We start from the raw sequence: 26,714 nt of genomic DNA, 5'->3' as shown, positions 1-26,714 counted from the left end.
AAAAAAATCTCAATACTTGTTAAAAAGTGTTATACTTTTTTGCTCATTTACTATTGGCAACAGAATGTGCTCAGGTCTTTGTCTGTACTTGGCAAGTGAGTCGCGAAGACTACAAAAAAAGGAAATCCCTAAAGGCTTGTTTAGCATTTATGAGTTTTTCATCATTTTACACATAGAAGGGTGACTTGCGTAAGAGGAGATATATCCCACATCGCATGTTTCTGTAGTATTCAAACAGGATACTGTCTTAAGCCAGTGAGATTCTCACTTTTATGTTTTGCAGCCTTTTGCCATTAATCCCCAAGCCAGAAATTATTTTTTGCAGATGTAGACACAAAAAATTATCGCATATATATTTACATGATCAATCATGACAATGTACTTCCATTAATAGTGCGGAGTGCATAAGTAGCACTATATAAATAAAAATCTACATATATACATTCACATAGCCTATTAACTGAGTCAGAGATGTTCCTGAGAGGTAATATGAAGGCAGTGGGTCACAGTCAGCAAAGCACATGGAAAGTTAAAGTTAATGTCTTGCTGTGCCCCCATTTCCATGTTTGCATTATCGCATAATACAGGCTTGAGAATGTGCTGCTTTATGCTAGTGACTTGCTTGCCACCAAGTGGTGTTCTTCAATATTATGCTCAATATAGGCTAGGTCTTTGTTCAGACTGTGCTCAGACTGTCACCTTTGTTGTTGCTCTATAAACAAGTTACTCTTTACAACATCACTTTGTGTATAACATTTTAAAAATTAACAAGAGGACAGAGTTTCTGGTTTAGTCCAGGGTTGAAAAAAATGCAGAAGTTACAGACTGGGTTAGTAAATTCTCTATTTCTTTGCATCAGATACACCCGCTGACTTCTTATATTATTGTACTCTCCCACTCAGCTATTGCTGCTTTTTTAAAAATGCAAAAAGATTCAAAATATGTGTTTGAATGAACAGAATAGCACCCCCACACTCAGTCAGCTAAGAGGTAGTTTAGGGGTTTAGGGGTGCCCATTGCAAATGTTGGCACTGGGCCCATGGTTGCCTAGTTCTTCCACTGACAAAACAATGTTCCTATGGGGCAGAATGCATTTAAAAAATCCACTCTACAGGAACATATAACGATGGCAGAGTGTACAAGCCCCAGTACTGCTGTTTGAAAGTAATATTGTACACTGGCATTGTACAATGAGAAGTCCTGTTCTCCTGAGCTTGTGCCATTGCCTTCAGTAAGTTATGCTAGGCCTGAGTTAGTGTAAAATAATGGCATCATTTTCAGCAGTGGATGGACATGAAATAAAACATGTTAAAATCACATGTAAGGAATACAACTGATCTTTTCCCATGCATCATTTACTTTAAAACTTTTTTGGTGTAAAATAATTTATACATCTTTGTAAATATTCCTCATAATGCAAAGACCTGTAACACATGACACAATCTTTACCTGCTGTCCAGGGCCGGAACTAAGAGGTAGGCGTAAGGGCACACCAGAGGGGGGACGCCATGCAGGTACCTCTTCTTTTACCTACCTCTAGTCCTGGACCCTTTCCCCCCACTGCAGTAGCCCTGGCAACCCCGCCACCCTGTGTGCGCTCGCTTGCGCACGAGCACGTTTCCACACGGGGGGGGGGGGTGGGGGTTGGTGGTGCTGGTTGGGGCAGGCCAAGCCGACCAGGTTGCCTAGGGCGCCTGGTCGGCTAGGCTTGGCCCGGCACTGTTGCTGTCACCAAGAGCAGAACCACTTCACCACCTAAGGATTCGCTTAACACATATACTGATACATTAAAACCCCATTTTATGTTTTTCAGGGGACCAGCAAAATGGCAAATTAGGGAATGCATTATATATATTATATTATGGTGGGACCACAAACATACAGTGTAAAATGGAGGAAAATTTAACAATGGAGTTTGTAAAACTGAGGTTTCACTATATTTGGCATATATTTATATATTTAACCATATTTTATGGTAAAAGGTGACGTTGCTTAAAAGGTGACGTTGCTTAAACTTAAATCTAAGAAGACTGCTGAATTTGTAGGAAGACCACAGTGATCGGCAGTTGAGGATAAAATACAAGAACATTTTTCTCTTGTCAGAATCCTGCATTAAATATCATGGTAACACTATAGTAATAATGCCACAAGGTTTTCCCAGGTAGCATTTACCCATAGCAATCAACAGGCTGTGTGTCTTAAACAGATGACCAGTAAATGCTGTCTGCTGATTGGTTTCCATAGATTTATAAGTTTTATTTTACAAATTATATTTCACAAAGAGGGGACAGCTTTGTACAAATGTGATTCCTACCATCCCTAATTCTCCCTAAAGGATGTTGGCTGCCTAAGAAACTTGGCCACATAGTCCAGCCTTTTTATGTACTTATACTCTGTACTAGGGATGAGCACATTTTTTTCATCTGGCAAAATGTGCAGTTTCAAAATTTTCAAAATGACTTCAATATATTTGGCACAGGAAAAAAATGTCCATTGATTCAAAAGGCTATTAAGCTAATACTTTGGCAAAGCAAAACAGGGCAGTTTTACTGTTATATTTTACTCATGAAACCAATAATGGCACAGGAGCCATTGCTAGGCACAATAAAATGTTACAATACTGCAGAGCTGCCTCAGTTTGTACCATAAGGATTTTAACTGCTCACTGGTACATTCCTGTGCACTTTTACAGATGAGGTGTATCCACCTCTAGGTAGGTTAGTCTCTATCTGCTTCTGAAAAAAAATTATGACAGGGGGCTGTGCTGCAATACGATTGGACACAGGGCATGACCTTTGAACCTCTGCGCTCCCCGTGCTAAGGCAGACACGCACGCACAGCCCCCTGGGAAGGAGTTCTCCTCTGGTGTTGATGAGATAAGAGCTATTTGTAAGTAGAAGTCCGTGCACATGTTTTGTTTTTTTTTTTTTAACTAACTCAGCGGGGGGGGGGGATAAATGAGCCCTGGAGCTTAAATGTCTGTGGGTGGAAGGGAGGGGGAGTGAAAGCTGCTGTGTTTCAGTGCAGTGGGGCCCCTTATTTGGCATTTTCATCTGATGGATGGATCTATTACTGGGTAAGGACAATGGCACACGTAACACCATTTCCACCTTAACTGCAGGAAAATGGGGGAGTAGGAATTTTCCAGTGATTATGCTATATTGCTGCTTATAGTGCCTTGTATGAGCCATTTCCCATTCTCCTTGATTAAAAGCAGCACAATTCAGCAGGAACAGCCCCCTAAGTTTGCTCATAGCCTGTACAGAGAGATACCATAAAACTATGGCACATAGGGATTCCCCTGTACTAAGCACAATTCAGCAGGAACAGCCCCCTAAGTTTGCTCATAGCCTGTACAGAGAGATACCATAAAACTATAGCTCATAGGGATTCCCCTGTACTAGGCACAATTCAGCAGAAACAGCCCCCTAAGTTTGCTCATAGCCTTTACAGAGAGATACCATAAAACTATGGCACATAGGGATTCCCCTGTACTAAGCACAATTCAGCAGGAACAGCCCCCTAAGTTTGCTCATAGCCTGTACAGAGAGATACCATAAAACTATGGCTCATAGGGATTCCCCTGTACTAAGCACAATTCAGCAGGAACAGCCCCCTAAGTTTGCTCATAGCCTGTACAGAGAGATACCATAAAACTATGGCACATAGGGATTCCCCTGTACTAAGCACAATTCAGCAGGAACAGCCCCCTAAGTTTGCTCATAGCCTGTACAGAGAGATACCATAAAACTATGGCTCATAGGGATTCCCCTGTACTAAGCACAATTCAGCAGAAACAGCCCCCTAAGTTTGCTCATAGCCTGTACAGAGAGATACCATACAACTATGGCACATAGGGATTCTCCTATACTAAGCACAATTCAGCAGGAACAGCCCCCTAAGTTTGCTCCACATGAACGCTGCTCAGTGCTGCTCTGGTCTGCTAGTGTTGGGTGAGTCTGGGAATGGGAGTACACTGAAGGGCAAATTGCATGCTTTCCATGGGCATGGCAAAAAAAAATGGTTGTTATCCCTATTTATATTTTTAAAATGTTGGGAGTTGTGCCTGTATTAAGCACAATTCATCAGGAACAGCCTAAAAAACTATAAGACTATGGCAACATAGGGAATCCTCTGCACTAAGCATAATTCACAATGTACTAAGGGGGCAATTGGGCCCCACAGTTGGTAAGGCCGGCCCTGCCCACTTAAGAGGTCAACGTCTTTGATTCAGTGTTGTAATAGATGAGGTTGAAAAAAGGACATAAGCAGAAAAAGGCACCAACAGTGAGGAAGCCCTGTCTCACAACTGTGTTTCTTGCAGCTTGAGTCTCAGATGTGAACTAAAAATGTGAAACCAAACTTATTTTGTGAAAGTGGAAAGCAAGCCTATGAAACTAAATATCAAGACATGGTTATTAGCTACATCAGTGCTTACTAAGTGGAAATAAGATGCTTTAATTGAAGTAGAATGGAAAGTTAGATTACCCCTACCAAACATGGCCAAAACAGCTTGAAAGTGCTATGGAAGGGTGTGTATGCAGCCCACAGACACCCACACTAATTCCTCCTTGGGGTAAATTTTGTAGCAGTGCACCCCTAGGCTACCCACATGCACCCCTCTGCTGGCACCAACACCTTCCTGTTCCACTTACAACCCAAATAAAGATTCAGTAGGAACTAGGCAGGCTAGAGATTTAAGCAGCCCCCTAAAATCTTTCCACCAAAAGACAGGTCCTCTGTGGCCTGTCCATAAATTCTGGTCAGCCCTCATATGATTTTTGTTGCAAAGTAACAAGCTGTACAACAACTTTGCCAAACTACTCACCCTATGAGACTAAGGCTACTAAATGTCCCTAAAATGGTGATATGAATCCTAATAACTTGGGCCATTTGCCTCACATTGGCTAGAGACGACAAACTTTTATTTAGCATGTTTACAGCACTGTTATAATTGAGGGAAGCCTCTACTGTTAAAGAAACCTCCAACCTAATGGAGTTAAATAGTGGGGTACTGCTTGATGGCAGTATTTCTTTAAGGGTTATGGAGCACGGGAGAATAGTCGCCCATGATAAATCTTCGCTACCATGGACAATTAATCTCCCTAAAATGCTGCCCTGCATATGTTTTCCCACTGCCGATATACATTAGTGATGGTGGGAAAGAATTGTGGGAAGATTATTCCCCTATGGTAGCAAAGGTTTATTGTGGGCAACTATTCTCCCTGTGTGCCAGGTGCCTAAAGGGGTATGGTCAGTTTAAAACACTCAAGTCTCTTTCCTTTGTACTTAAAACCAAGGCAATAAAACAATAAAATCAGGCACTCATTTTTCTGACCGTTTTTTTACTGAGCCCCAAGAAAATAAAAAGTTTAGAAAATGTGTTCAGTGACAACATAGATAAGAAAGGTGGCAGTGTAAAATAAATAAGAAAAAGAAATTGGGACCATTTCAATTTGTCTGTTTTATTTAGGATAAATGGTGTACCACTGGTTAATATGGCAACAGAAAATATATATTTTTGCTGAATTTAGCCAAGAAAAATTTATATAAAATGGCATGTGTGTGAAAATTTGAATCAATTGATCTGCTAGTGTTAAGGTGACCATTCATCAGTGGAAGAGCATATGCCTTATGCAGTATGGCTGCAGCTCCTCACTCCTCCGCCGATGGACTAAGCACTAGCTCATGCTTTGCTCTAAAAGATTACATTGTAAAACCTTTCCCATTCCAGAACTGACTGATGTCCATAGTACATATATTATAATATATTCATGTACATATATTGTTCATGGGCAGGGAACCCATGTTACTCTAATCAAAGGAGGGAGACAATAAAGAAGAATAACTGCAAAAAGCTATGCCACTGCCTGCAGAGGCTGCATCAACTTCTTTCAGTGGTTAAATTTAATTTTACCAAAGGTGCCCAGACTATTAAATATGACTATATGTAGAATCCAGTTACCTGTGTGAAGGCTAGAGGCCACAAGCTGCCTTCATACAAACAAAAGCCACTGGAGGCTCTTTTGCTTATTCTTTAAAAGAGGTTTAAAAGAAGTTCCTACTTCTGTCTCCAACCTAAGACCACTTGCTATTAATTTAGATATCTAGGGCCTTAAAAAACAACTTCATTATTCTAGAGGTAATGGCACACAGGCATTTTTTTGCCAGTGCAAAATCGTTTTTTTGTGCAGGTAACAAAATACCCCAAAATAATTTTATATTGAAGACAAAATAATTTTATATTGCCTTATCAACTTTAACAGAATAGAATAATCATGTAAAAATGCAGAGGAGAGCTTTTTTTTGTGAGATAATGGAACTGCACTAATGAGCAAATGGCTATTCCAGGCTGCAGTGCAAAAGTATTTTTGGACATTTTACCAACTGCACTAAAGGCAATTTGCATGGGGAACAAATCGCCTGTGTGCCATTACTCTAATTTTGCTTGATTATTGAGCTCCATGCTGGACCTATTTATTGTTCCTGGCTCTTCTGTTCTTTTTTTCTTGCTTCAGTCATGAGTTTCTGATCCTGTCATCTCTAATGGATTTTTTTGGTTTTGACCCCTGGCTGGTTATCTGAATTTTGCTGCCTGCCCTGCCCTTAGGCCTGTTACTGGACTTTGCTTTTTCTCTCTGCTCTGACATGAGGCTGTTCTTGCCTTTACCAGTTAATTGCTTACCAACTAAGCAGCCATTATTTTGCCTCTCATCTGTTACCTAGCATATGGGTTCCAGTATGCTTTTTACTAGCTGGTTTGCCATGACAGATTTTGTACATGCAACCAGTGCATGGCCAATATCTACTGAACACTCCTAATGCTGATGTTTGTTCACAAGGCCTCCCTCAATCCCACACTACTATTTGCTCACAAGCTTCCATGTGCTGCCACCGGTGATACCCCCACTGCTGGCTGCCTCGCTCATGTTCCCTGCACTGTGGAGTAACTAACTAACCTTTAAGTTTGTAGATTGTAAGCTCTTTTGGGCAGGGCCCTCTTCACCTCTTGTATCGGTTATTGATTGCTTTATATGTTACTCTGTATGTCCAATGTATGTAACCCACTTATTGTACAGCGCTGCGGAATATGTTGGCGCTTTATAAATAAATGTTAATGTAATGTAATGTTGCAACCCCCCATGCTGTTGTGCCCTAGACAGCCACCTACTCTGCCTACCCCTAGTTCAAGCCCTGCATTCAATGCATACTAATGGAGCTATCCAAGACAATTTGAAACACAAACCCAGCTTTAGGGCTCTGGCACATGGGGAGACTAGTCGGCCGCGACAAATTTCTCTTGTCACGGGCGACTAATCTCCCGAAATGCCATCCCACCGGCGAGAATGTAAATCGCCGGTGGGATGGCATACGCGCCGCCTCGATTTCCCCGAAATCTCAGAAGTTTCCTCTCAATTTACATTTTCCTTTCGATTTACATTCTCGCCGGTGGGATGGCATTTCAGGGAGATTAGTCGCGGGCGACTAGTCTTCACGTGTGCCAGAGCCCTTAGAGTTAGATATGCTTAGGGCCCCTGTGCACACACACATATGCAACATCATACAGCACTCAATAAATTAAAATTTTGAACATTACCAAAAGTGTACCCAAACAAGCATTAGCTGGAACGATAATGGCTACTAATGGGCCTTACCAAATGACATATACAGTGATCATTTTTTATCAACCTACTAAATGATAAAGTTTGTTCTCAGGGACTCACAAAAGCCTTACAAAGTTATAATATACCGGTATAAATATAAAGGTGAGCATCACTTAGGGGCAGGACACTGTGTTTTTCATTGGCATACTGGGCAACTGCCATGGCTATACTTGGGTCACTAGACTAGTCCAGTTCATAGCAGAGCATAACTCTTGCCCCTGTGGCCCTATGTTAATGCATATATAATAAGAAAAATAAATTTCAGACAAGGCATAAACCACAGGGTGTAAAAGATGACCCATTATTGCCATTCACTGGCGTGCCCCATGTCCAAAATTATGTTCTTACCTGCCTGATAGACAGGCAGATATCAGTTAGTAGACCCAACGCGGTGTAGAGGGGCCTAGTCAGAAGGGTTTATTGGCAAGTCTATGGCAACCTTAAATCACCAAAGGAGATTAATTATAGCATGTATGTATTTGGTGTGTGCATGTGTGTGCGTTACATTAGCCTGGAAACTTCCTCATATCAGCAAACCTTCATCATTATAATCATTATTCCAAATGTTAAATATGAAATGCTAAATGTTTTAATGAACCTGTCGTTTCTCATTAGGGAGGTTGTTCTTTAAAGGATTATTTACATTTTCTTCATGAGTCTTTAAGTGAACGTGTAGTTGGCCTGCATTAGAAAAAGTCTGCTCACAGGAAACACATTTAAATGGTTTGGCATCAATATGTTTGCTCCTGTGGATCAGCAGAGAGGAAGAGCGAGAAAAGCATTTTTCACAGTCTGAACACTGGTATGGCTTCTCTCCTGTGTGGGTCCTTTCGTGTCTTCGTGCCATGGATGCTTGGCAAAAGTCCTTCCCACAGTATGAACATTTATAAGGCCTCTCACCTGTATGGATTCTCAAGTGAACTGTTAGGTCTGATTTTCTGGAAAAATTCTTTCCACATTCAGCACAAAGTAAGGATTCTTTCTCATGTGACTGCTGGTGTTTTTGTAATGCTGAAGGGTTGCTGAAAGTCTTGCCACACTCTGGACATACTGAAGGGCAGCCATGTGTTTTTATTGTGGGATTGGAACTCTCCTGATTTACAGGAAGAGCCTTATCTTTAAATAAAGATGGCTTCACCCCTTGGTGCCTTTGCCGATGTTGACGCAAGGTAGAAGGGTCTGAAAATGTCTTTTTGCAAAAGGAGCACTCATAGGGTCTGCTACCAGTGTGGGTGTTCTGGTGAATGCGTAAAAGGTTTAAGCGTGGAAAGTTTTTACCACAATGAGAGCAGATAAATGGCCTATCAGGTGGATGACTGCGCTGATGGATTCTAAAGTCAAACCGGCTATTTAAAACAACACCACATATCTTACAAGGAAAGGGCTGCTGGGCATGTGTAAGTAAGTGTCTCTGCAATCCTAGATCACTATTAAAAGTCCTTCCACAGTCAGAACAGAGAAAGGGATCTTCACTTAACTGCCCTGAGCCATGTAGGCTGCACGTATGAGCCTGACCACATGAATTATTGCACATATCGCATGGGACTTTTATAGAAGACCTGTGTGTTTTAGTGTGTTGACGAAGCTGAGTGGTGTTGGAGAAGGTCATGGCACAAGACTTGCATTTAAATGGCTTATCTTTAATGTGAGCAATCCTGTGAATAAGCAAAGAAGTAGAACGTGCAAAAGATTTATCACACTCTGAGCACTGGTAGGGTTTCTCACCCGTGTGTGTTCTCTCATGTCGTCTTAACATGGAAGCTTGACAAAAGCATTTTCCACAGTATGAACAACTGTAAGGCCTCTCCCCTGAATGTATTCGTAAATGAACGGTCAAGTCAGACTTCCGAACAAAGGTTTTTCCACACTCTGCACAAATAAGAGATCCCTGGCCATGAAACAACTGATGTTTCTGTAATGAGGTAGGGTTGCTGCATGTCTTGCCACACTCGAGGCAAACAGAGTTCCTAGGGGAGGCAGAGCAGTCCAAAGGGATATTTTCTTCTTCAGGTTTAAGCTTTTTCTCCCCTAGATGCCAAAGAGAAGTCTGTTGTATACTAAAGGAATCAGCTGTGTCTTCCCTTGTCTTTGTGCGGAACACTTTAGGGCATTCATCGGCATGCTTCTTTAGGTGTTTCTTTAACAGGTGTATTTGTACAAAGCATTTTCCACATTCAGAGCAGTTATAAGATTTCTCAGAGTGTTGGCTACGCTTGTGCACCCTGAGACCGAGTTGGTTTTTGAAAACTTCACCACAAATATTGCAAGGATGTGGCTGATACATATGAGTCTTCCGATGCCTTTGAAGAAATGCCTTGTTAATAAAAGTTCGGCCACAGTCACATCTTAAGGACCTCTCCCCAGTGTGCCTGCTCCTGTGGATCAGTAGGGAGGTGGAGCGAGAAAATGACTTGTCACAGTCAGAGCACTGATAGGGTTTTTCACCTGTATGAGTTCTCTCATGTCGCCGTACCATGGAGGCCTGGCAGAAGCCCTTTCCACAATATGAACACTTATAAGGCCTTTCACCCGTGTGAATCCTTTTGTGCACTGTCAAGTCTGACTTCCGAGAAAACTGCTTCCCACAGACACTGCATTTATGAATAGAAAAACAGACTGGGTTTAGTTTATTAGAGCGCTGGCCCACAGGTAGATGTACACTTGTAGCAGAGTATTTGGTATATATTTCACATGGATTTTCTGTTCTATGGACTGTCTGTTGAAGATCAATGTTCTTTTTCAGTTCACTGCTATATTCATTTTTTATCCAATCTGGGTTGGAATCACTAGCACTTGCAAAAAAAAGGCTTTCATGTTTTCTGGAGGCCATTAGGACCTTTTCTTCTTAGTCACCATTCATATCCCTTGAGTTTGGAGGCTACAATTGCCCTTATGCATTTGCACCAGGAAAGCCACCTGGGGTTAAAAAAAAACAGAAAAACAGTTTTTACATATTTTAAATCAAGATATTAGAAAGGTCCCATATGTGAAATTCAAGCTGCTCAACATTTATAGGAACAAAGTGGCTATTAAAGAAACTGTTTATTCGACAGACTGGTCTGTGGACTGTGAGCTCAAGAAACTTTTGCAGTTTGCTAAAAGGATCAACCCTGGATGTTGAATTTTGGATCAGTATGTATCTTTTTATTCCTCCAGTATCAGTTAAAAAAAATTACATGAATAATTCTTGGTAGCTCTGTTTGGATGTATCTACTCCTACCAAAATATGTCTGGTTTTTATAGCAATCATATCAAACCATTTAGACCAGTGCTGTCCAACTTCTGTGTTACCAAGGGTCGGAATTTTTCTGGCCTACATAGTGGAGGACTGATAACGGAAGTCCATTTTGGCCACTCCCCTTTTTAAACCACACCCATGTTATCACAAGAGCTTTTAAGACCATACCCACATTAATGGTGGTAGCGCAGCAAAATGCCAAATGGTTGGTGCTCACTGTAGGGATATCATTCTTCATTCATCTGTGAAACAATTATATTATGTCATATTAAGACATACCCTTAAATTCATATGCCACACAGGGTTACACTGGGAAGACAAATACAGGGGCACTTGACTGGCTGATTAAATACACAAAGACCCATATAGTCACAAACAGGCCCAATACAAAGTGCCAGTCTATGGCAAGTTACAGCAGTCCTCTGGCATATGCCAGTGCCAGTCTGAGACTGCTTTAGAGTAACAAAAGAAGAGATTATGAGGATTTAGGAATACCATAGGATGTTCGCATTTCTGATCATTTAATTTAATAAATCCTTATTTAATACACAATTTCTTCCAGTGGATTTTATTGGCCCATCACACACACACACACTTCAGGCTCCATAGTTTTCTTTGTCTGATATTATGATTTAAGTACAATCTGGTCAACAAACAAAATAATGTCCCTGCTACTAAAACTGAGCAGCACTATTCTATCTGAAAGGATAATAAATTAGCACAATAGTAGTACTCATAATACTTGCACTTCTCACAAAATGCAGCAGAGGGCACTATAACCAAACTTTTTCATCAGTTGCAGTCACAGATTTCTCCACTCTCAGCAGTATCAATATCTTTTTCAATTTTGCATTTAAAAGAAACATAGATAAGCATCAGCAGGTGTTTCACTGCAGGCTCACAAGTCCAACTACCATTGCAGAGGTAGAACACTGGGTTTCTCAACCTTTTCTCTCAGGGCACCCAGATTAGGATAAATATGAATGAATAGAAAGAATTACGCTCCATATTTATTATGAGAACAATACCTAACCATCACACCTTGGCCTCCTTTGCTAAAACTGTGATCCCCAACCAGTGGCTCCGGGGCAACATGTTGCTCACTAACCCCTGTAAGCTGATAGTGTGCAAAGAGGCTCCCTAATAGCCAATCTTAGCCTTTTATTTGGCACCTCCATGATCTTTTATGATGCTTGTGTTTCTACATTTGACTGTGGCTCACAAGTAAGAAAGGTTGGGGACCCCTGAGCTAAAACAATCTGGGGCTCAGTCTGCGGAATTAGCACCCACTCAATTTGCATAAAACGAAAAATTTACTGGCATACAAGACTAGATACAAGAGGGATAACCCCTTCATTTTCAGTTAAAGGAAAAAGAAAGTCAGTCACTTGGGGGTGCCAAAATGTTAGGCACCCCCAAGTGACTTTGACCACCTACCTTTTACCCCGGGCTGGTGCCCCTGTGAGGAGGGAACAGCACCAGCCCGGGGTAGCTGCCGGCGCTCCCTTCTTCCTGATTCGCTGCCGCGCATGCGCAGTAGAGTGAAAAGCCGAACTTAAACATTAAAGTCGGCTTTTCACTCTACTGCGCATGCGCCCACCGCTGGCATTTCAGCAACGGAAGAAGGAAGCGATCCGCTCCAGGTACCCCGGGCTGGTGCTGTTTTCTCCTAACAGGGGCACCAGCCCGGGGTACGAGGTAAGCGGTTAAAGTCACTTGGGGGTGCCTAACATTTTGGCACCCCCAAGTGATTTTGCCTTTCGTTTCCCTTTAAGCGTGTAACATTTCAAGGACATACCCCTTAGTCAGACATATTTAATATGACCTGTGTGCAGTGGGCCCCACAGCAAATTCAATTTAGGTTCCCAAAATAGTGGTAAGTTGACTTATTCTCTCAAGATTTATTGAAATTGCCCTATAATTTGGGTCTTACTGGGCCCCCCGCACTCGGGGGAGCCCCCCTTACAACCACAGGGTCGTCTTTTTCTGATTTTTTTAGGTTTTTTTTTTTTTTAGTTTTCTGCAGTAATCACTCTGTGCGCATGCACAGGCAGCATTCAGCGACTTCAAAACGCACATGCACGTGATGTCACTTCCAGAGGGCGCAGACATCACGTGACATCACTTCCGATTTTTGTGGCAAATTTTCGGTGGCGTGCCACAGGTTCTGTTCCATAGGTTAAGCATTCACATGCTAATGTAATGCAGTGATTAAAGCTGGGTATGCACTCAAAGAGCCATTTGTTTGGCAAGATCACCAAACAAGAGCACAAGAGGATCTTTGCCTGAACTGGCTACACACATATTCTGCACTAATTTTGGCTGATATAATTGCTTGACCTCAGGTCAATTATAAGATTCTTAAGGGGCCAAGGTCACAATGACAATTTTATAACCTACAGATCCATTTGACTGATGTTCAGGCAGGAAATAGGAAGGCCTCATAATTGGACCAATAAGCTGCCAACTTGGTCAAAAGGCAGCATACCTCCCAACTGTCCCGATTTTTATAGAACACTACCGATTTTAACAGCTCAGCCGTAGACCTGAATTCTTACTGAAAGTCCCTCATTGCCCTTTGATCTCCTGCACTGAACGCTAAAAAAGATACAAATTTTCTCAATCCCGCTTTACATTTTTCAAATGTTGGGAGGTGTGAGGCATTGGTATAAGTACAAATACAACAGACACCACCGTTGAAAGGGGAAGGGGCATGGACAGTGGGGTCTGCTGTATTGCAGTCCTCTTCCCCCTAGCCTCCCTCCTATTTATCCACTAGTTACAATCTAGTAGCAGGCATGCCATCAGGTGGCATTGTTTGTGCCGGGCTCCTCCAAAGACTTTTGCAGCGGGACCCAGCAGGTTCTTGGAATGCCACTGTCTATATGGAGCTAAGCTGGCATCTTTTATCAGACTGCTTTTGAGCAACCTTTCCTGTTTTCCAACATCTTGAGTGATGAGGATTGCCTGCTTGTCCATCATTTAGAATATTATTAGCAAACATCTGAATGGTGGCTATGGGTTCATAAAGTGAGCTTAATTTTGCCCATGTTAATACATAATGATAGAAATCCAGTTAACATTAAATTCTGCAATCATATCTCTTAACCCAAAGTGCGTTTACACTTTTTACTGAAATAGTTTTGAACCAAACTGTATATGTAATTTTTTATGCTCTTTTTCAAACCTGGCTAGACTATTTTGTGGTCTCTAAAATCAGTTCCAAATCATCACCAGTGAAATGCTATTAGACTACTGACTGCCAAATATTGCCTGACGCTATGGGTTGGGATCATACAGAAGTTTAAATTAGAGCGTGTCTCCCAACACTAAGCACACAGGAAAAATATTAAATATTTTTGTGAGGAAATAAGGAAATATAAAAACTAAGGTTAAAGACTACCTTTTGGAGCACTCGCCCAGCACCTGATCTGGGAACTGGCACTTATATTGTAGTGTCACCCACTGTGTCCTACAGCACTTATATTTGCCTATTTGTGTCTGTTAGTTACCCCTCCCATATAGATTGTAAGCTCTACGGGGCAGGGACCTCCTTCCTCTTGTGTCCTCGACTCTTAACTTATTGCTGCTGTATTTATCTGTATTTATTATTATACTTTGTATTTATCTATTATCTTAACACCCTGTTTGAATTAATGTTTTCTACTGTACAGCGCTGCGTACATAAGTAGCGCTTTATAAATAAAGATATACATACATACAAATATTTTTCTGTCTTAGTTCATCTGTAATTGAATATTTAAATAAATTATTAAACATTTTCTCTCTTAGTTCTGTTTTGCTCTTCTTACAATGTATAGTTGCCCCATGCAAATTCTGTTACTTAGCTGAGCCCTTTATTCATTCATTCAGCAACGGATTTACAAAACAGACAACAAGGCTAGTTCACAGACCTGTTTGAGGCAATGACTTCTCGTAGACAGGGCCAATAAAAAGTTGCCAAGAATAAGACAAACCCCTAAAGAAGCACTCAATGAAATGTTGAGTAGGACAGAACTGGCACATGCAGATCCAAAGCGACAAACAAAAGGCAGGGAGTGAAAATGTAGTCTAATGAACTTCCAGGGCACAGTGCATTAAAAGAGAACTAAGGACACAACAAGAAGAACAACAATTTGTAGGTACCCTGGTCAGTTCCAAAACAGTAGCCTACCAAAATACTGGAATCAAACCTGTAGAACATAAGGTGGATTTGTTTTAGCGTTGGCTGCTTTTTATTGGCTGGAGTGCTCAGGAGGGGCATGGAAGTGGAGAAAATACTAAATTAATGAATGGTTTTCTTCACCAAGTAGTTGTTCACTCTGCTGCCCATGATTTGCAGCGTCACCTATGGATGCAGCTTTAAAGGGTAATGGTCAGACTCAGGAAGTGAGCCTAGTAAGAGTTTAGAGCCCTGCTATAGCAAGGTAAGCTTTTTAAGTGCTAGCTAGAAATGCACCAAATTCAGGATTTGGCCTAATCCTAAAGATGACAATTTGAAACCTGCCTGATTCCCAAATTGATAGCCATAGTAAATGCATATTGGTCTGTATCGGTGAAACCAAACCTGAGGTATTGAAGTCATGTGCCTTTATAGCTGAAGAACCCAAACATTTTTCATTTAGGCAAATCTCTTTTTATGAAGTATTCAGTTTTCTGATGAATCCAAAAATGATGAATTTGGTGCATCCCTTGTTGAATACATGTCACAAAAGTTTTTTTTTTTTGGTAGAAATCTAACCTGGGCATGTGCCAAGTAAGGGGATACCTGGTAGTATGTAAGAAGAGGAGAGATTGTAGTCACTTGGTTGGTGCCTTAAAATTGGTACCTCAAAAGATTTCATTCTCCTTTAATTAATTTAAGCAAATACATATAGCTAGACCTCCAGATGACCCTGTTGCCTAAACTAGATTCTCTGACAGATGAACACAGGCTTGAAGCACAGATGTGGCACCTATATCTGGTTTCCATCACCATTCTTCAGGGTACAATGTTAGCTTATAGAATATATCTATATAGTAGATAATGTCCAGTGTGCACTTGTCAGCAATTCTCATAATGAGATGGGCAGTGGCCTTTTCAAACTGAATATGCATCAACAATCTTATCAGAATTGATTGGAAGACGTATAAACTTGGCCTAAATATTTATTGTAGATGGAGGTATGAGCCCACATTCCTTTAATTTAGAAAACAATTTGCCTGAAGCCAAGGTGTTCTGGCACGTGACAGAACACATGCCCAGCACAAATATGTAATGCTTATTTCACTTTCTCAAAGCTCCCACACAGACAGAAAACGTGCAAACAGTTCATACAAATTCCTTACTGACAGAGCAGAGAGAGACACTGCTTTCCATCCATAGGAAGAATGGCCAGTTTGACACAGATGGTGCCATAACTATTGACAACCCTTCATACTGGCCACAAAATAACTGTCAGTACACAACGGGTTAACACATAGATACACTCTATCAGAAAGAAAACTCAATTCAAAACAGTGCACTCAGGCATAGTCTTAATGAAAAATAACGGCATAGGATGTAAGTAATAAAATGTTTTTCATAGACACAGAAGTTTCTGATCAAGAACTGGCGGGGGCTAGCAGTTCACTTAGTTGGTACATGCCTTCCACAGTGTGGGGCAAGCTTATACATATCTCATATGGGCATACTATAACAGTCCTGCAGTGTAAAAGGCCCACATATCTATAATATAAATAACGGCACGTGTGCACGGGAGCAACTAAATTGTATGCTGAGGACCCCATATTGAGTACAGGTATGGGATCCCTTATCCGGAAACCCGATATGCAGAAAGCTACGAATTACAGAAAGCCCATCTTCCATAGACTCTATTTTAATCAAATAATTCAGATTTTTAAAATTGATTTCCTTTTTATCTATAAAAATAAAACAATGCTTTGTATTTGATCCCAATTAAGATATAATCAATCCTTACTGAATGCAAAACAATCCTACAGGGTTTAATTAATGTTTTATTGTTTTTTTAGTAGACTTAAGGTATGAAGATCCAAATTACGGAAAGACCCCTTATCCGGAATACCCTTGGTCCCGAGCATGGAAAACGGGTCCTATACCTGTACTAAATTGTATGCTGAGGACCCCATATTGAGTGACACTGCTGTGGAGAAGCAAACTGAAACGCCTTTAAAAAGTCCCAGGAGGCGGGTGAAACACGTGTCGGGTATGCAGATTTAAACAGACAGTCAAGAAAATATCCTGGTAAAAAGGGTGACAGTCTGGCTGTGGAAGCCTAAAATACCTGCTCTGTTTTCAGCTCTGCTGGGAGTGGTGAGATGGAAAGTTTATTACTTTTTTTATTAAGTACTGTGCACAGTTACTATCAGCAATGTCCTTTATTTATATCACAGATATGCAGGCTTTTTACACAGCAGGAGAACTGTTATAGTGTACCTGTAATATATACATACCTCCCAACTGTCCCGATTTTCGCAGGACAGTCACAATTTTGACAGCTCAGCCGCAGTCCCGGATTCTTTCTGAAAAGTCCCTCATTTCCCTTTGATCTCCTGCACAGAATGCAAAAAAAAGATACAAAGTTTCACAAATTTAATTAAACAAGTAGCTTTTGGCAGAGAGCCCAGAAACTCAACAAGCTACACCTGCACTGCAGCTTAAGAGGCAATTTCACCTTTTTTTAAGCAAAACTGTAATAACACATAAAACAAGACCCCAAAACCCCCAGAAATGTGCTCAAACTTTAAATAACCTGCCAAATTTTGTTAAATGGAAGTGGTATTTAGGGGGTGTGGTTGCAAAAATTGGCATGGTCAAAAAACGCATGGCATTTCTTTTTGTCCCTCTTTCCATTTTACAAATGTTGGGAGGTATGCTGTAGAAATAAGTCAAATCAACGGAACTGGCTTGCGTGTTTTTTATGAAGACGTTTCGCCTGTCATCCAATTGGCTCTCAATTCAGAATGACTTGTACAAAGAGCTTCATGGAATAAATACCCTAGAAAGCAATGAAACATCTTCAAGTAAACCACAGCAAGTCCAGCTGATTTGATTTACTACTACAGATATCATTTTGTAAATATGTGGTTCTATTGAGCTATATAGGCGCTATTTTTTTCTGTTAAGACTTTGCCTGAGTGCACTGTTTTGAATTGGGTCTGTTTTCTTTTTGTCAGTGTGCATATACCCATCTTTACACTGGCAGCCAGTATATAACAATGCCACAGTTTCATACCCATCTTTACACTGGCAGCCAGTTTTGAATAAAGCCAGTTATACTAGTAATTTTACACTGAGATCAGCAGCAATAATAGCAGCATATTATAATCCAAGAACAGTGGGCACTGGTAACCCAGCATATTATACAGTGAGAGTTATGGGTAACAACAATTCCATAAAATTATGAAGTGAGAACAATGGGTAATTGCTTTCTCATTGCTTTGTACAGTGAGAGCAATGGGTACTGGCATCCACATTATAATTACTGGTGCCCCTTAGAAATGGGCATTGAAGCTTTGGCAAGTGCTGTCTGGTTCAGTTCAAGGGCCTTGAACTGAATATGGCATATAAATGTGTGTGCCTCAGCCTTTGACACTGTCCCAGTGAGTTTATGATTGGCACACATTCCCTATTGGGGATATTCTTTTTGTCTAAACACTCAAACACTTTGGGGCACAGTATGGGTTCTGCACTTTTGGTGACAGACACTTTTTAGGGGCAATAAGGTACTGGGAGATTGTGAGGCACAAGGCCAAGGCTATATGTTATTGAAGCTCATCAGAAGTTTATTACATCTATAATAATGATGTGCGGGTCAACTATTTTTCATGTCCGCACCCTACCTGGCCCGCGGCTTTGCGTCTATTTATAGAACCGAACCCATCCTGCCTATGACATTACTAAGGGGGGCGGGGCAGGCGCATGCCTATAAATAGATGCTGCCAGACCTGGAAGTGGTAGGTAGCTGTTAGGCCGCAGGCAGGGAGGGAAGCAGAAGGGCTCAACCCGCACCTGCCCGCATTTGATGTTGTGTTGCCAGCCTGAACATCACATCTATAAATAGTAAATATTTGGGTTTAGAGTTTATGAAAGAACAGAACAGAATGGTAAATGCTTAAATTGTGTTAGAGCAGCCACAGTGCACTGGATCACAAGCAGTCTCTGTTTTATGGAAAACCCAAACAATGAAAGAAAATAAAAATCTACACAATGAAAAATTTAATTTCAAGAGACATTAAATAAAATGTTTTCATTATTTTAAATATAATTGCTATTAAAAAAACACTGGCTTACTGTCTATTTCTACTCTCTGCACTGCTACTTTCTTCAAAAATAGGGCCATATTCAATTCAACTAGAAACACTGAATTTCAGTTTATCACAAGAAAACTCATGGACTAAATTCAACTCAGAAAAACGTATCTCAAAGTTTGTCACATAAAAACTATTGAAGTCCGTGGAAAAAAACTGGAACTGAATTTGGAGAAAAGTTTTTTCTCTTCAAATTGAATCTAATTCATGAGTTTTCATGTGAGATAACAAGATAACTGTTGCTTGCCCTAGATATAACTGATCTTGCCCTATATTGCATGCTTCTTAACAGCACAAGACATTGTGGGAACTGGAGTCAGGTGTAGGGCAGAGTTGGCTTTGGCTTTTAAAGTCAGGACCAGCAGTGGAGAGACTCTGACTTCAATAGACATTAGCAAATAACTTTAAAACCACTGAGAATATATAATGTATATTGGAAGTTGAAATGTACGTTCATTATACAAAATGTAATTTGAATACTCAGGGTGGAGTCCCATTTAACTTGGTGCTTCACAGGTTAGTGAACATTTTGTCCGGCTCTCAGCGGGTTAAAGCTATTTGGCATGTGGCCAATGTGCTGTAAGGGAGGCTATTTGTAGCCCTGCCTTTTCCTGAGTAATGTAGGGTAAGTGAATGTTTATTATGATTGTTATGGTTCTGACTTGGCTTCTCTTACGGTTCTTGCTCTCGGGAAATCCCTGCTTTAGCTTCCTGCTCGCCTGCTTTGTGTCTGGGCCGGTCCGCTCATGCCTTTGGCTTCCCCTGGGCCGATTCCTTTCTGTTCCCGAACCAATTTGTTTCCCCCATAGCTGAGCGCTCCCTTAGCTGCTGCTTCTTGCTCTCAGCCTAGCCCAGCTGTCTGCTAATGGCTGCCTGGCAGCCCTCCTCCCTGGTCTGCTGCAGGGTCCTAGCCCCCTTGCCTGCTCCTTTACAGGTTATGGCATTTTTGCAACAGGGTTAAGTTATTTGCATTACATTACAGTGAGTGGGTACTAGCACCCAAAACACAGTTTGCTGGGTTTGCATGAAGGTTCAATATTCCTTCATGTATGAAGGAATATTGAACCAGTGACCCCATGGCTACTATTGAGCTACAAGTCCCAAAGCCCCCAACAGTTTTCTGGGGAGAGGGAGTTGCTGGAACTTGTCGATCGACAACAGTTCAAAGGCATCAGGTTGGATAGCCACTCTGCTGTATGACACTCAGCTTAATGGCTAAAAATAAAGTGAGTTTAGAAAAAGTATGTTTTGCAATGCCTGAGAAACTAGTTTTCAGAAGCAAACACTTGGTAAAAATACTCAAGCATTGCATTATTATTTTGATTAAAATTGGGCCACATGTAAGTACAGCATTTCACAGAAATCTATGGGTTGCTCTCATGAGAAACAATAAAGCTACTTTCAATCACGAATAAAGAAAAAATAAGCAGTAGTTCATTTTGTCTCCCAGGTCATAATAATCTGTACTAATTTATTTTAATGAAATCTATAGAAAATAAGTCAAATGAAAACAACTCTAAGTGGGACATCCAGTATTCCTTGTGATGTTGCTTGCCTTGTGTAAACAAGGAGATAATAAAGATTATCTTTTCATTTCGCAGTGATTGTTGGAAGCACAACCCATGTATTGAGTGCAGGCAGAAGGTGCTGTGACTGCAGATCTTTTAGTTATAGTATGGGTGGCTAATTAAATTTCTGTTCATGTATTTAAGAATAATTTTGGCCCCAGCTGGCAGAGCACATTGTGTAACATTATGAAGATGTGAGCTGGCTGCCAGCGATTCCCCACATGCTAAGGTTAGGGCAACATGGGAAAGAACTGTTCTGCCAGAAACCCTTATGGTGAGAAGTCAGCTGGAATGTCCATTGAGTATGCATATATGCATGCATGAAAGCCAAACACAATACACTTTTTCCAGAATGTTTATAGGGTCTTGATTATCATAGATTATCTTAGGATAAGATAACCTTTCCTATTAAACTGGAACTCTTTCTGTGTTTCTGCAAACTGTGGCACCCATTTTTGTCCTGTTCCCTTAGCTGCTGAATAGGCTAAACTGGTCACAGAGGAATAATATGAATAATTTTACTAGATCCTATTATGTTTAACACTTGTGATGCTGAGGGCGTTCTCTCCAGACAGCCTTAGTATAGGCCTTATTTGCTTAAAGTACATTCCACAAGTAAATTTGGGGAAAAATGGGAAAGCTAGGAAAACAATTGCCTCTGACTTTGTTTCTTTTTACTGTCTTTGTGATACTTCATGGTGATACCTTCTGTCTCAGAACTTTATGGTATTTTGGCAAACTGTGAATTCCAGCTAACATGGCAGGAACTTGTGTAGCCTGAATTACTCTAAGGGCTTTGACAGATGGGGAGATTAGTCGCATATGAAGCGCCACGATTTGCCGAAGTCACAGAAGTTTCCTCTCAAGGCAACTTCTGTAACTTCGGCAAATCGCGCCGCCGTGTATGCCATTCCACCTGCGATTTACATTCCAGCCGGTGGGATGGGATTTTCGGGGAGATTAGTCACCCGCGACAAGGGAGATTTGTCGTGCGGCGACTAATGTCAAACAGATGATATCTCGCCTGGACGACTGTAACTCCCTATTAATTGGCCTTCCCCTCTAAAGACTGTCCCCTCTCCAGTCCATAATGAATACTGCTGCCAGGCTCATACACCTCTCCAACCGCTCCTCCTCTGCCGTGCCACTCTGCCAATCCCTGCACTGGCTTCCCCTACCATCCAGGATAAAATTCAAACTCCTGACTCTTACATTCAAAGCAGTTCATAACTCTGCCCCACCCTACATCTCTGAACTTATCTCTAGGTACCATCCAACCCGCTTGTTATGCTTCTCTACTGAGCTGCTCCTCAACTCCTCTCTCATTCCCTCCTCACACACTCGCATTCAAGACTTTGCAAGGGCTGCCCCCCTTCTCTGGAATTCGCTCCCACAAACTGTCAGACTTTCTCCCAATCTCTCTGCCTTCAAGAGATCTCTAAAAACACATTTATTTAGAGAAGCTTACCCTAATCTAGTTTAGCAATACCCTGTGCCACACCTCTCACAACTCTGGTCATACCCATTCCCACACCTTGTGTCTCAACCATTTCTCCTTGTAGATTGTAAGCTCTTTTGGGCAGGGCCCTCTTCACCTCTTGTATCGGTTATTGATTGCTTTATATGTTACTCTGTATGTCCAATGTATGAAACCCACTTATTGTACAGCGCTGCGGAATATGTTGGCGCTTTATAAATAAATGTTAATAATAATAATAATGATAGTCATGTCTAATTAAGCTGTGCTTTAACTTCTATTTTCCTCTTTGTTTTAAAGGAATACTGTCATGGGAAAACATGTTTTTTTTTCAAAACACACTAGTTAATAGAGCTTCTCAAGCAGAATCCTGCATTGAAATCTGTTTTTTAAAAGCACAAACAGAATTTTTTATATTTTATGTTCCCCAGGGTGCCACAGCCTTGTGCTCTGATAAACTTTAGTCACACTTTACTGCTCTGCTTCAAGTTGGAGTGATATGAACCCCCTCCATTCCTTTCCCCTCCCCCAGCAGCCACTAAGCAGAGCAAAGGGGAGGTAGCAAGCTAGCAGCTACCTGACACCTGTGGTAGATATCAAAATAACACTCAATAGTAAAAAATCCAAATCCGGCTTGGGACTTCTCCAGTTACAATGAGCAGGAGAAACAATAGGTTATCGGAAAGCAGTTCTGATGTGTAGCTCTGGCTTTTTTTAAAACTCAGGGTCAGGCACAATGCAGAGATGGCTGCCTACACACCAATATTACAACTAAAAAAATACATTTGTTTGTTGGATTAAGACTAAAATTTTAAATGGTAGAGTGAATTATTTGCTATATGAACAGTGTCATTTAGAAATAAAAACTACACCATAAAAATCATGACTGTATCCCTGATAGCTAAGCAGTTTGGAGATCCATTTATGTTTATATTTAGTTACTAAACAGGTAAGATTTGTTTGGCTAGGATTAATATATTCTTTTCCTTCTTCCTTCTTTTGCAGGGACACCTCCACTTACAGGCATAATAAGGAACTGGCATAATAAGGAACTACCTGGGCAGCATCACCCCAGAAGAAGTTGACAAAATAGAGCTCAGGTAAACCACAGTAATAAATAAATAGAGTGGTACTAGTGATAACTAAAATTGGAATAAGTTGTGGTATACATTACATGAGCAGGATATTACATATGAATGGGTGCCGATGGTTTGGGGATTGTGAGCAAAGGGGGACCTTTCTTGAAATGTATAAAGTTGTGGTTGCCATGCTAAGTCATCCCTTCTAAAAGAAAGGCAGAGAAATATTAAATTATCAGAGGGCAAAATTTTCACACACACAATTTTCCTTGGTGTTTGGAACAAGTGGGACTATGCAATAGTCAGTTTTACTTTTTCCAGGACCTAAATGGCTATGTTACTTTATAATCAGTGACTTGGCCAGTCAGGTTGCTGCCAGGCATGGACCTGGAAACTGAGTTAGTGATTTTGATTGTACAGCCCTGCATATATAACTAGCACTACATAACCATATACATACATTTCCTGTAGTGATGTGTGTGTTTACAAAAAGTTAAACTGTACCTGACCATAACACACCTGACCCAGCGAGCCATGATTATTCATATACATATGCCTGCCCCGCCAAGCTCTGACTTGACTGGAGAAGGGTGAGGCAAGGCAAGCATAAGAATATACGCAAACAATCAGCAGAAGGTAGAAGAGCAGCACACTGAAATCACAAACGAGGAAGGCCATGAAGAGTTTGGCCCACAAAAGTAGTGTTTTGCAGGCCAGAACCCTCGTGCCCCACAAGTTTCAGGCCAGCCTGCACATCACTGATTTTTTTGTTGTGCCAGACTGTGAGCATGCGTGCTGGTCTGAAACCATGACTGCACACTAACTGTAAAACATTTGCCATATCTGTAAACTGTGAAAGCTTTGTGATTTGTCTAATGAAGATGCAGACACCTTCCACAATCTAGAGATGAGGCAGAACTACAGCCCCCCCCCCTCCTCCCTGGAGCTGCTGCAGAAATATTGGAAGTTAGCATGTGGCAGGCCCTAGGCTGCCTATCCATGTGTAGCTTATGTCTCATTCCCTTAACTTTTTACTTGCTGGTAGCATGTTTAAGCTTAGGGGCTATACACTGCCCTTCCAAGCAAAGGACTTTTTAATGTTGTGGTGGCAGCAACTCAAGTGTCTATTTTTATCAGTTAAGATGTTGACACTACATGACTGACAGTCACTTGCCTTTGCACAGCTATCAGCTGTTTCTAGTCTGAGGCTCTGCTGCAAATAACTTTATATAGAGCATGTGCAAATTTCGTGGTGAAATCCTGAGGAATGAATCCTTTATCAAGAGTGAGTTTGAGCACTGCTGTGTAAACAAAGCAAGAAAACAGGTAAAAATTTTAATTGGGAAAAACAGTATATTGCCATTTCTGACTGCTGGCTGTGGAAGGGGAGCATCATTTCTATTCCATGAGTAATTACAAGAACCCTATTTTCTCAAGGTCTTTAAACAGAGCTGGGCCAAGAGGTACTGACACCAGAGACAAGAAGCTCTTGCACCCTCACCTGCTTCCCAACCCTTCCATTTGCCCATCTGTCTGCTGCCTCACCATGACATTGACAGTATTTTTTACCAGCCACAAGTTTAAAATGAAAAATAGGAAAATTTAATATTATCATTTACCTATGTGATAGAATGTAATTCATGTTCTGCATATGTTGTCTATATTCACAATAAGATCAGAATATTATCTATACTATTGTGCTATAGCACTACACTTCTTCCTTGTGCACATTTCTTGTACACGTTCATGAAAGTATGCCAGCTTTGGGTTCAGTTGTCTTTTCTAACCTAAATTCTAGGATTAATGAAGTTCCCAGATGTCAAGTTTCTTAACTGCTGACCTCAGGAACTGTGTTCATATAAGCTATTGCTTTTTTGTAGGATAATCTAAGAATGTCACTGACAGATGTCATACCGTGATGATGGGAAAGCAGTTTTTAGACAGACTGAGGCAGACAGAGAGGCAAATAGATAGATGAATGGATAGGTTGATAGATAGATAGATAGATAGATGATAGTAAGTTTGGTTGAAAAAAGACACACGTCCACCAAGAGCAACCTTTTATGCCTATATGCTAGTTGATCCAGAGGAAGGCAACTTGCATATATAAACTATATATAGCAATGCCTATACTAAATGTAGATCTTAAGATCCTTGTAGCCTTAGATATTATGGTTGTTCAAGAAATCATCCAAACCACTCTTAAAGGCATTAATGGAATATGCCATTACGGCAGGGCATTCCACAACCTCATGGCCTTCACCGTGAAAAAACACATATGCTTCAATTGAATTTCAGTTCCTCAAGTCTAAAGGAATGGCCTCTGGTTCTTTTATATTTTCTATGACAAAAAAAGATCAGCAGTTATCTGTCTATAATGTCCTCTAATGCACCTTTTCTTTAGAGAAAAAAACCTGCATCCTGCATGGAATTTATAGCTTTGCACAGTTTGGTATCAACAGCAAACACAGACACAGTACTTGCAATGCCCACCTTAATGAATAAACAAGTTAAAAAGGGCCAAAGACTGGCCCCTGTGGTACTGCACTAAGAACACTTGTCCAATTAGAAAATTTTCCATTTACTTGTACTCTTTGTAATCTTCAGTCAATTCTCTATCCAAGTAAAAATATTAAGTTTCAGGACAATTTTCCTTTCATTAATCAGTAACCATTAGTGTGCTACTGTGTCAAATGTTTCAAATGATTTAGCACAATATAAGTAGAGCACATCCACTGCCACCTCAGTGTCTGGGTTTCTGCTCACCTCCTCATAGAAGGCAATTAAATGTGCCTGGCAAGGTCTTATACACATAAAACCATGCTGGTACAAACAGTGTATTGCATTTTGAAATATATTCATGTGTTGTATACCTTATTACTCTCTCCAAAAACTTTCCTACCACTAATATCTAGTGCTAAGCAAGCATGGATTTGCACCAAATTTCTGCGTTTTGCCATTGGTGGATTGTTTTGCGAAATGGGCACAATAATTTGGCAAGTAAAAATTCATCACGCACGTCATTTGTGGTCTCCATTTTTATTAGAATGTGCTCCTTCTTAAAGCCTTCAGTATTTACCTGCTAGCCTGAAGTAAGATTTTTAACTACAGTGTATTCATAGTCAGCATAGTTGCTTTGATACTCCATCAATCTTATGATAGGGCTAAAGAATTTTTCTGGGTCCTGACACCTTACCGAACTTTTGGGTTAACAAAGTGAGCACCCCGTGGTCCTTGTGTTTGTTTTACTGGGTTGAGCTGCGTGCACCTCAGCAGAAAGGATCTGACAACCAAACAATGTAGCAGAAGCAAAGGCTGTGAGAAAGCTATGAGGATCTGAGACGCTTCTGTTGGTAGTTGGCTCTCATATATGAAAAG

The 26,714-nt window shown here is 40.8% G+C and overlaps 1 protein-coding gene and 1 long non-coding RNA gene across 3 annotated transcripts in view; one reads left to right on the top strand and one right to left on the bottom strand.

Annotated features, from left to right (window-relative positions):
• Window positions 1-7,448: 7,448 nt before the first annotated feature.
• Window positions 7,449-20,088, bottom strand: znf91 (zinc finger protein 91). The gene is made up of 3 exons (XM_004914039.4): window positions 19,889-20,088; window positions 17,356-17,454; window positions 7,449-10,580 (listed from the first exon to the last, which is right to left on the bottom strand). The coding sequence occupies exon 3, from the start codon at window positions 10,492-10,494 to the stop codon at window positions 8,254-8,256; it is 2,241 nt and encodes a 746-aa protein (XP_004914096.2). The 5' UTR covers window positions 10,495-10,580; window positions 17,356-17,454; window positions 19,889-20,088; the 3' UTR covers window positions 7,449-8,253.
• The window catches only part of LOC105947005, a 36,621-nt gene continuing 26,843 nt past the window's right edge, over window positions 16,937-26,714 (top strand). Inside the window, exons 1-3 of one of the 2 annotated variants that reach the window (XR_001170460.3) lie at window positions 16,937-17,215; window positions 23,263-23,357; window positions 24,774-25,373. This is a non-coding gene — a long non-coding RNA (uncharacterized LOC105947005). Of the gene's footprint in view, window positions 17,216-23,262; window positions 23,358-24,773; window positions 25,374-26,714 lie in introns of those variants that run through there. The other variant, XR_001170459.3, reaches the window with a different exon arrangement.

This window comes from Xenopus tropicalis, chromosome 4 (genome assembly GCF_000004195.4).
Source record: "Xenopus tropicalis strain Nigerian chromosome 4, UCB_Xtro_10.0, whole genome shotgun sequence".
In the NCBI taxonomy this organism is placed as follows: domain Eukaryota; kingdom Metazoa; phylum Chordata; class Amphibia; order Anura; family Pipidae; genus Xenopus; species Xenopus tropicalis.
Note: the sequence above shows the minus strand (reverse complement) of the source record. Positions and strands in the feature narration are given on the sequence as shown.

Coding starts and splice junctions, on each gene's coding strand:
- znf91 (XM_004914039.4), bottom strand. CDS start 10,494: ATGGCCTCCAGAAAACATGAAAGCCTTTTTTTTGCAAGTGCTAGTGAT.